This window comes from Cydia splendana, chromosome 3 (assembly GCF_910591565.1).
Source record: "Cydia splendana chromosome 3, ilCydSple1.2, whole genome shotgun sequence".
NCBI lineage: Eukaryota > Metazoa > Arthropoda > Insecta > Lepidoptera > Tortricidae > Cydia > Cydia splendana.
This window is the reverse complement of record NC_085962.1, coordinates 6,880,283-6,892,017: the sequence shown is the minus strand read 5'-3', so window position 1 is coordinate 6,892,017 and position 11,735 is coordinate 6,880,283. Positions and strand designations below refer to the sequence as shown.

Genomic DNA, 11,735 nt, shown 5'->3' with positions numbered 1-11,735 from the left:
CTGTAATTTTACTGCCATCTTTCGACAGAAAATAAAACTGTTAGAACGCCATTTGACTTTGATCCTTATTCTTTCAGTGATACGTGTTAACTTATTAAATATTAATATTCACGCCATCTACTCGACTATAGGCCAAAGGTATGGTTCCATGTTTTCGAGCGATGGCGCCACAACCTTCAGCCTATGCTCGAGTAGATGGCGTGAATATTAATATTTAAAAAGTTAACACATATCAGTTAAAGAATAAGGATCAAAATCAAATGGCGTTCAAACAGGTTTAATCTTCTGTCGAAAGATGGCAGTAAATGAACTGTAGCTACATAATTTACCATGACAGTAACTCTCTTCTTCAAATCCTCTTTGGTACGGCCGTAAAGTTCCAGAGCGAATTAAGGTTACTTTTTAATTGGTTATTATCACTTGATTATAATGAGACTGAGTTATTACTACTTATTTCTGTGCAATAATTTTTTTTTATCCCATTAACGGGATTGTCACCTGACACAATTTAAAGATTTGATTCGCCGGCTCGGATTAGATTCATTCGAATAAGACGAAAACTAATTATTTAATTTTATACTTTAATAAAACTTAAAGAAAACGAATGATCAAACTAAATATTTACAATTGATGTCAAATTGTCATTTTCAATGGGATGTTCAACAAAAAATTCATCTATAATACCGACGACAGATACATAGGCTCCAGAGACAAGCACAAAGATGGAGAAAATTCCAATGAGGATGTTCTTGTAGATAATGTAGTTGAATGGACCAGTGTCCCTGTCCCAGCGGTAGACGGTTTCAACAACGACGGGGAAGAGGAAACCCAGGGTGGAGAAGAAGATGGCACCCACGAAGCTGATCACCAACTCCAAATTCGGGAAGGCAGCGGCTACGCCAACTGTGAAACAAGGGTATCAAACGTTTATTTGACTCTGCATATCTGGCTAGGTAATACCTTTTCAAATACCTAAGTTTGTTACATTATTTGCGCATACCTACGTCCTTTTTCTTAATAGTTCCTAACCTTGTTTCTGGCTCTTGTTGATCAAAGCAATATATGTAAGTAAATTAATTAATTTTGTATTGAGCCGAAACGTCTGCGGACGATGCTATTATTTGATATTATTTCTTTCTATTTCAAGTCCCACTTTTAATTTATTTCTAAACTTAATAGCATCGTTCGCAGACGTTTTTCCTTGATACAAAATTAATTTAGTGTGGGCAAAGAGAACTGAGTGTATAGAGAGTTATTGTCAAAGTTGATTATGTAGTCACAGTGAATCAAAGAATGTATATATATGGATAAATGATTTTATTATTTTTATATCATTTTGATCCATGTTCATTCACTGATATCTATGTGTTAAAATTGTTAAATATGAAACGGTGTCGTCACGCCATCTAGCCGAGGATAGGCTAAAGGTGTGTGCGGCATCTATTCGAGAATGACTTTTACTTGAATTCCGAGGCACGTTATTTTCTTAGACTTTATTCGTCTTATACGAAGTTACATATGTCTTTGGTATATAGTAAGTCTTTGAATGTGTTTAGTACCTATCGCTATGAAATGTTTGGAATGTTCATTTTGTAGGTATAAAACGGCAATCAAATGGCATTCCAGTGAAATAATTAGATAAAGCAATTTTCCGGTCCAAGACACGCCAAAAAATTTTACTTTATTAATATTGGTATTTCTGCTGGGATTTTTTTTTTGATATTTCATATATTATGGCAATACGTTACATGAATATGTCCGATGAAGAAAGTTTAAACGGAGCATTTTTCCGTAAAAAGATATTAACTGTTTAAGACTTTATGTACTTATTTACTTAAATCCTATTATTATTATGCTTTGGAAATTTATACAATACTTTTTATTTATTGATACTTTATTATACTGTTAAGTTTTTTCTGGCAGAGGAATTACTGCGGGGTACACTACCTTTATTTTCTACACTAATAGGGAATATTACGCAAAACTCTGCGTAGGGGGAGCCACTACTACACTATCCATTACAATCTGGGGGTCTACCGCGAAACAAGGAATCGAAATTTCGTTATCTAACCTCCATCACTCTTGCGATAAAGTAGGCAGATAACTATATTTCGATTTTCGCGTTTCCCGGTAGGCCCTTGTTAACAAACCGCCTTGATGCATCAATGTCATATTATATTGTCTGTGAAAACTTGTCAAAAACAGTTTAAGGCAGGCAGGCAGTTCAGTATGTATAAGTTACTCAATGGCTAGCTTAGTGCTGCACTCTGGCGGCAGAACATTGCAGTAATACCACCTATTCTCACCCCACCTGAAAGTAAAACTATGAAGGTCCTGATGCTAACTTGAATGACATCGTCAAACTTGTTCGGTTGGCACTTTTTCAGCATTCTCGTTATTATCTCCATGGCCACGTAACACTGAAGTGGATACGTGAAGTATATTACTATGGCCATTAACAACTTTGCTACTTGCGCAAATCTGAAAAAAGGGCATAAGGGGTGAGTAGATAAAGTTAGTTGTACCTTCCTACTAAGTCGATTTCATAGTGATTGAGTTCATTTTCTAGTGCACAGCTAGTTGTTAGTCTATTTTGGTTGATAGTTTATAATTTAGTACCGTAAAATGGGGTGAGTAGGTGCAAAACTGACATTCAAACTTCGATAACATTTTATTTTTACATATGCAAACTGAATGGTGCATATAATAAGTGTTCCGGACGTTTGTTTTTTAGTTTTTATTTTATTTTGGGTAACTACCCAAAATAAAATAAAAACTAAAATGCAAACGACTACGATACTAACTTTGACGATACTGTTTATCGTCAAAGTTATGAAATGGAACTCATTTCATAACTTTGACGATAAACAGGAAATCCCACCTCACCCCGTAGTCCCTCGTATTTGGGGTGAGTTGGGTTTTCATACAAAGGTGATTTTGGAAGATTGTTGAATCGATTTTTTTTATTATGAGTATTACTATAGCTCCATTTTAAATTGGAATACATTAATTTTGTAGCAGTAGCCTTAAAATCCCATCTTTTTCATCCCTTCTCTTCCCATTCATAACCCAACTCTCCCCGCGAACCCTACTCACCCCATTTTACGGTATGTTAAACTTGGACCATTTTTTTAACAAAGGCTATTTATAAACATTAATGGTAATCTAAAGAAGTCAAGATACTCCAAAATTAAGGCAAACGACTGTCATCCACAGTCATGTTCCATCCGGAATCTGGATGTTATACTATTCAAGAGCACAATCAATAAATAATTATCTCTCTCGGGTGAAAATTCAAAATAAGTATAATTCATAAAAAAAAATCTTTGTAGTCGACAATGATATCGAAGTAACCACCAATGCAATGAAATAAAGGTACTAACATATCGTTATCAGGCAAATTCAGCGTTATACTGCCTTTAACATCGTCCCCAAATTGCACATATCCGAAGAATCCGAAAACAGTGAATAGAGAGATTACAACGGCCATGGATATGTATAAAACGCTTGGACATCTTAGGAAATGCTGCGGTTTCTTCATCTCATTTTCTACAGGCATAACGACTCCAATTCCCTCCATAGCGAATACTACGGTGCTGCGGATAAAATATGGTTAATACTCCAGCCATTTTACAAACTCGTAGAATGGTGAACATTCAGAAAGATTTCGAGGGAGGAGACCATTGCTGGCTAGTGTCCGATAAATTTATTACGGAGCCAGCAATCGACATTCCAGCGAAGTAAAATTTGGTGCTTTTTAAATTGGTGTAAAAAGAAAAAATATCGCTATTATCATAATTCAATACAAAATAGGTTTCTTATGATAACCCATGTCCCTCATCTCATAAGATTTACAGACATAGACACAGGTAAATTATTTGTAAAGGTTTCCATTCAACTTATTTCCTTTAAGCCGACCACTGACTAACAGGCCGCCGGACGATATCGGCCGGTCAATTGTTCGGAACTGTCAAATTTTTGTTCTAACTGACAGGCCGATCTTTAGTGGTGGCGCGTGGCGCTATGCTGGCCTAGCCAAGGTGACAATCGCTATCGCTTCGACAACGAAACGCTTTGTGTCTCTCTATCACTCTTCCATATTAGTGCGACAGTGACAGTTGCCTTTCAACCGCTACGGAGCGTAAGCGATTGGCATGTTGGCTACGCGGCCTGCGCCTAATTCTTTTTCGGCACTTACTTTTTCGTTTAAGCAAGGAAACTGGCCACAGTGGCCAGCAGAAAAGACGCTAACATATATAACATATACGATGAATGACATGATATACAAAAATTTACTTCATGTGATATGTAATGTAAAATAAATTGATTTCTGTACCATTTCCTCGTAACTGTAGCACTTAAAATTATATTAGATTCCTAGCGATTCTTTTTATTCGTATTTCAATGAGCTAATAGAAAACACTTATCAAAAAGATATCTGAGATAAAGCGTGGATTTTAGACTCTTGAATGAAACTTACCTGAAAAAGAGGGGCCACGTGGAAACATTAGCAACCATCACTCTCTCACTCACTGGAGGGAGGTCGGCGAACATGTAATACATGGTGATGCTGAACACTATGACCACGAGTATATTGGCCAGAGCCGAGAATGGGACTAAGTATTTGAGGTTCCTGATTTGACATATGAGTACTAGAGGTATGCTTAATATAATGCAGTACATCTGGACGGAGAGTTGCCATTCCGGCTGGAGTACATCCAATACCTGAAATGATTTTTTTAAATCTTCAGCGCTTGTACCATCGCTCCCACTGTTGACTGCCCATAGATGGACCATTTGCTTTTTGTAATAAGGTCCACTGATGGACAGTTAAGAGTGTTGCTGTTTGTAGGGTATCCCCATATTTGTTCGTTTTTAGGGTTCCGTACTCAAAGGGTAAAACGGGACCCTATTACTAGGACTCCGCTGTCCGTCCGTCCATCCGTCCGTCTGTCACCAGGCTGTATCTCGTGATCTGTGATAGCTAAACAGCTGAATTTTCTAATTTTCACAGATGATGTATTTCTGTTGCCGCTATAACAACAAATACTAAAAACAGAATAAAATAAAGATTTAAGTGGGGCTCCCATACAACAAACTTGATTTTTGACCGAAGTTAAGCAACGTCGGGCGGGGTCAGTACTTGGATGGGTGACCGTTTTTATAGATAATGGTACGGAACCCTTCGTTTGCGAGTCCGACTCGCACTTGGCCGGTTTTTTTTCATTTGTGCTACATGATTAACATGATAGTACTTACTTAAATTCAGGTCAATTAGTTTACGTTTCTGTCATTTAACTTGATTACAAAATTAATTCTTACAGGCGTATTAAAATTTTAGTAATTCGATCTGTTTCCGATATGATACTGAACTTTCAAAACGTCACTTTTGACATTGACAGATCAGTATAGTCAATATCGGAAACAGATCGAATAGCTAAAATTCGAATACGCCTGTGAATATGTTTATTATTATTATGCTTTATTGAGGGTTGCAATATGACAGGTTCGGTAAAATGTAGAGTTAGACCAAGAAAAGTCTGCAACGATTTTGATAGCATTCTCAGTGCAGTTTGAACGTCCAACTTCTATGAAATTATGACGTATAAATAACACTTGCACTGAGTATGCTATCAAAATCGTTGCAGATTTTTCTTGGCCTTACTCTACATTTTACCGAAACTGTCGTATTGCATCCCTCAATAAAGCATAATTAATAATATACATGTTAATAGTGTGGGTATAATAGTGTGGGTGTATCATCAATGAAATAATTCTCAGTAGAGCCCTTACGTTTTACGAGTATATACCTATTCCTACCTCTTTGAAAGACGAAGCGATGAAAACCACATAAACACATAAAGTACTTGCGTAAGTCAGCATCATTGCGAAGTCAACTAGTGCCCTGAAAGTAAAAGTAGGTAAATAATATTAAGCTAGTGTATTAGATACAGATGCAATATGCATACATGCAAATGTGTCCGCCAGAAACTGACAATCTATGTCGGGAATTTAGCTCTGGTGAGGACAGATCTCCGGCAGACACATCTGTGCCTGGTTACAGCCATTAGTATTACCTGGTATTACTATTTGGCTAGTGTTGAAAATAATGAAATAATCGGTTTTATTTTAGATTTGGGCGATTATAACCCTAAAAGAATAGTTTTTGTTGGTTCTTTCTTAAGACGTTTTTAAAGTAAACTAAATTTGCTACAATATGACACTAGAATTGTCTCTATACATCAAATAGTTTCCGAGATAAAGCCTTTAAAAATTTATAAATCTTTCGAACTTGTATTCGTAGGCTAAGTAAGTGCAGTGAATATGCACTTAATTGCACTTATGTCTCAAGCAATGCCAAATGCAATGCATCCAAAGTTAAAACGGCCGTTTTTGTTTTGAGTTCATAGATCGACGAATCCAGCAACATAAAAACTAATAGTTTGATGTATTCAAAAGGTACTTAAATACAAAATACAGTACGTAGCGGCCCCATTTTTAAATATCTTTGGTTATATTTTAAATATATATAATCACGATTATTTAGCAGTGGCGCTAGTGTGCACGTTGATGGGCTCTTAATTAACTTACCTACATGTTTTTTGTATGATGAAATAAGCTATGGGCCTTGCTCCATCCAATATAACTTATGTGCCTAAATACTGACCTGATAAAGTTGCCCCACGACCGTAGTTTCTTAGGTCCATATGTAAACGCAGCTCCACACGTTTCGGCAAAACTCATAGACGGCACTTTGGCATCCACGCATACTTGTTGCGATGTTGTAACCTACATAAATTTAATATATGAATTAGAATAAGATTTAATATATAATTAGTGATTAGAGATTATTTTAAACTAATTGCTAATTTATAAAAAAATGCAAAAAACGTAGCCAACTATAATGATTTTACTAACTAAAGTTATTTGAAAACATAAAAATTGGGCACGCGTTCGACTGTGGAACAAAATTAGGGCATTTCCAAGAATTTTCGAGAAAAATAAATTAATAACTTACCAATATAGCTACCGTGTGTGTGCAGAGATACCCTGCCAACAAAGTGCCTATAGTTCCTGCAACAAGCCCTGCATTTTTGAAGGCTGCCGGCATCGCCAGTATACCAGAGCCTATGCACGCCTTCAGCAAATGAAGTATTGACCCGATTGTTCTGAAATAAGAAAAAGCCACTTAAAACGTTGACTTAAGGCCTTTGCCCAGCAGTGGGACACTATAACAGGCTAATAAAAAAATAAATAAAAAGCAACGGGTTGCACTCCGGGAGTGCCGACAGAAGTGAAAACTCAATGACTAGTCCAAAATGTCTGCAGCACTATCTATGTATAATTGACCCATCCTCCTTTCTATTGAAAAACTTTAGTTCCGAAATTGCTGGCCAGTGAGCTTAAATTTGTAGAGTTAATTGTTTAAAATTCGAATAGAAATTGTAAAGTTACCTTGCAGACCTCGCATCTAAATATATTTGGTCATGATATTTTGAGTTTTATTCACCAGTACTAGAGTTCACTTTTATTAGCGATTTCATCAAGATGTAGCTTTATTGAATTATATTTGAGTGATATAAAGTTAGAATGTAACTGTGAGATCCTCGTATTTCAGCCCGTACAAGATTAGAACATTGAGCTTTATTGCTTAATATAAAAGTCCAGTTTTAAATAATTGACCTGATTATGATACGTTATGACTAAAGTTCTTTGGTGAATAACATTGTCCGTGACACATGACGTCAGCGTTACGTTACGCGTTACGCTGCATCGAGTTTATCATTTATTCCCCACCTCAAAAAGTGCTCAGCGCCGCTAAAGAAGTTTTCACTTCAAAAATACGTTGACATAATCATAAAATTTTAAACGTCTTTAGACAGCTGCTCCCTTGTTTTGCGGTTAAATAGAAGGTACATGTACATGTCGTTTAAATGTAACTGAAGACCAAAGATTGTCAATATTCGATATGTCATATTTTCCAATCGTTAACTAGGGATACGCGTCTAGACTAGCAAATCTCTTTACATTACAACAAATTATGTGCTTAATTCCTGCCAAAACCATTAAATACAACATCTATAATATGTCTAGCTATTTGATTGAATTCCTTATTGCTTCTGATATAACATTTAACTTTTTTGTAATAATAAATGTACCTACCTACATTTAATATTTCATTAATGGTTACTTACGAATTAGGATGCTGGAGTTCTCGATGCTCGAACGGGTTATATGGCTTTTCATTTTTTTCGTCATTCGAAGCTATACTCAAGGTTGATTGAAATCCTGGGTTACTCGTTAAATCAGCTCTGGAAACAAAAAGGCCTCATTTTTACCGAACCGAAGAAACCGCTATGTTTACAAAATCATTTTACCGAAATTAATATTTTTATTTTAGAATAGGAAATACTTAAACCAAACTTAATTTTCTCTCTTCTAAGTTATTTCACTGAACTTGGTTGGTTCTAAATAAAAAGGTTTTTAATGTACTTAATAAAATTCAGTGAAACGAAACATTTCTACAAAATGTATGTATGTATGTATTTAAAATGTGTCGGCTAAATAAAATTAAATATATTTTAATTTAAAGCTTATACTTACGTCGATTTAAAGTTAATAACTTCTTTACCCATATCGAGCACTTAAACCTGTAATAACATTATTCAAAATAAATCACATTTTGGTTTGTTTGGTTTTGTTTATTCAGTTAGCATTAATAATATTCTGTAATTATAACACTCACGTCCAGTTAGTTCTCATTTTAATAACCTCACATTGAATTTATTGTTACCTACCTATTTGTTTAGTAATAATAATTTTACCTTACTTTTCCACTTAATCTTAGTCCAGCTACTATTACACAACTTCCATCGAGTTATAAAAAGAATTGAAAAATAAATCTTGCCACAGATACCCCCAATGTAAGAGCTGTTAATAATAATTGACAATAACATTTCCAGGTTAATATTATTTGAAGGGTTCCGTATCTAGATTAAATTAAAATATTTTTTCACTTCTCATGCTCAAAAAGTGCACCTTTATGTCGTGCGTAGACGACATAAAATCGCATTTTATGCTCTAGAGCATAAAGTAAAATCATCTATTACGACCCTTATTGACTTAGCAATAAAGTCCAAATTCTGCCATACAAACTGCCAGCCCTGCCGGCGCGCCCCCGACCGGCGCTCTCCCGATCGGCGTGCCCCGCGCCTCCGACCGGCCCAAGAACAATTTTCTTTAGTCTTGAATAAATACGTTAAAATAACCTAAAATGTCCATTTTTACCCTCGTCTACTATTTTGGTCTTCGCTTCGCTCAGACCAAAAAATTGCCTCGGGTAAAAATGGGTCACTTTATGCCCTTGTTGTACAATCTACTATTATAAATTAGTGGTTTGCAATTATTAGGTAATTTCAAATTGTTTATAATACCTAATAATTAAATACCTTCCGGAATGAATAATATATTCATTTGTATAAGTTCTTTTATTGAACACATAATACAATTAATAAAGAAAAAGGAATAACTAAATAAACAGTAATACGTACCTATACTCGTATAGATTAAAAATAGATTATAACAATTTACAATTTTATTATTAAGTATAATTTTATTATTAAGTAGGTATAATATACTTAATAATTTGTATCTCCTTGGATATCACGGGCCTATAATCCCGGCTTTTTGATAGGCTTGCGTGGGGACACAGATCCAACACGTAGAGGCCCCTTGGAGAGCTTTTATGTCATGTAGAACGCCTGCTGGAACCCGTTCACAGGTGCTACAATAGACACCCATGAACCGGTCTCAGCAGGCATTGGGACTATTGTAGAAAAAGAGAACAGTATACCGGTCTATGGATTGAAGTTTGGGTGGACTATGAGACTGGGTTATTACAAAGACGTACGGACACCTGCCATAACAATGTTCACACAAGTTATCGAGGCAGGTGGTGACTTGCCGCGCACTAGATGGGCCCCTGAAACTGCCGTCGCGAAGACGACCAGGAGCAACATCGGTGTGAGCGGCTCAGGGGTGTCGAGAGGTGTGCGCCGCTTTCTACCCAGTGGCTGTTAGCAGCCACTGTGCCAACTCGCGTCTTATGCATCTTTCACTTCCACCCCTGGAGCATATAGCTCTAACGACTCCTCTCTGGACGGCCAATTAAGGCAAGCCAGAGCTGAGAGTCCTACGGGTCCCCTTGGGGTCCACTCCGACCGACGAAGACACGCCGGAGACGGAGACCCTGACCGACTCTCGGGAGCACTCGGGTCCGTACTTAATAATTTTATTATTAAGTATATTAGGTATAATATAATTATATCATTGAAGACGTACTTATTATACTCGTATAGATTAAAAATAGATCATAACAATTTACAATTTTATTATTAAGTAGGTATAATATACTTAATAATTTTATTATTAAATATATTAGGTATAATATATATCATAGAAGATGTACTTGGTTTTTTTATTATTTCCTTATTTGTATTTATAACACCGTTATCCATTGACTTTAAGGGTCCTAGCTAAGCTAAAAATAACGAAAGTATGGTGTTAAAACATAACTTACATTAGGTGGTTTGTATTTAAGCAAGCTCCACTACTTACTCAAATAAAATAAATAAATAATATACATATTAGCGTTGGTTCTACTACATTTTCCAGTATGTATTTATCCCTAAATATTATGAAGTGGGTTACGATATTTCGGCACTTCAACATTTTATCTGATATTCTTAAGTATCAGTGATAGCGAATGCAGATCGCTACTGCTGATAAAATCTCTTCTCATCAAAAAATCTTGGCTATATTCCGTCAATATTTGATTGATAAGATACACACCTTACTTCACTGGCTAAGTAACCCAAAAAAAAATCTCGGTCTTCGACACAAGAGAGATCCACTCTGCCCTATTCTGCGCCAGTTGGGTATTCCGGGGGCGGACAGGGCTTTTAGGGCTTCGTTTACTCCGGCGGTATCTGGGACGCCCAGACGGACGTCCACCCGGGTGCCCCAGATACGCTCTTATGAGCTCTTATTTATTTTTAAGAAGTAATCCCAAACAATATTATAATATAAATATATCATAAAGTAATCTTAAAATCTAAAGTCCGAAATTACAAATCTAAGCGTACCTTGCCTATCTACTTCTCACAATAGATTTTTAAGACCTAATATTTGTGTATTTTTTTCCACATCTACATAAATTATTTTACTTTCGTGTAACAGTGATTTTAACAATCGCACATAAATACAAATAAGGATATAAAAGAACAGAAATAACTAAGGTAAGTACAAACGAAATTAACATTAAATATAACTACTTATGTACTTAAAATTAAACTAATCTTATTAAATTAAACAATGTTAAAACTAAATTAAAGCTAAAAGCGTAATAAATAAAATAAATTAATTAAAAAATTAAAAACACGACTGCCGAATTTTAAAGCGAACTGAAAAACTAAAAATAATGTTGATATGTTAGTTACATAATTTTACAATTGCGCGATTTAGAACATGTTTGTGTTTAGTTCCTATATTTACATTATACCATATGATTTGTATATATTTTTATGATGAGCGGTAAAACCCTTTCATTTGATAGCTCACTAAATAAGTTAGAAGGAGTAATTTTTCTTAGCACATTTTGTGAATCCTTATTCTTCCAAAATAAGACTTAAACGCGTATGTTGCATATATTATTATATTTTAAATCGTCTTTCAAA

General features: G+C 35.4%; 1 protein-coding gene and 1 long non-coding RNA gene across 2 annotated transcripts in view; both read right to left on the bottom strand.

Annotated features, from left to right (window-relative positions):
- Positions 1 to 613: 613 nt before the first annotated feature.
- Positions 614 to 8,636, bottom strand: LOC134806654 (proton-coupled amino acid transporter-like protein CG1139). Its single transcript, XM_063779983.1, has 9 exons — positions 8,605 to 8,636; positions 8,196 to 8,312; positions 7,019 to 7,169; positions 6,668 to 6,789; positions 5,821 to 5,905; positions 4,481 to 4,725; positions 3,384 to 3,596; positions 2,312 to 2,481; positions 614 to 903 (listed from the first exon to the last, which is right to left on the bottom strand). Exons 1-9 carry the CDS (start codon positions 8,634 to 8,636, stop codon positions 614 to 616), a joined length of 1,425 nt encoding a protein of 474 aa, XP_063636053.1.
- A 338-nt stretch (positions 8,637 to 8,974) lies between these two features.
- Positions 8,975 to 11,735, bottom strand: part of LOC134806467 (uncharacterized) — a 184,345-nt gene continuing 181,584 nt past the window's right edge. Inside the window, exon 3 of the long non-coding RNA XR_010146532.1 lies at positions 8,975 to 8,990. This is a non-coding gene — a long non-coding RNA (uncharacterized LOC134806467). The remainder of the gene's footprint in view (positions 8,991 to 11,735) is intronic.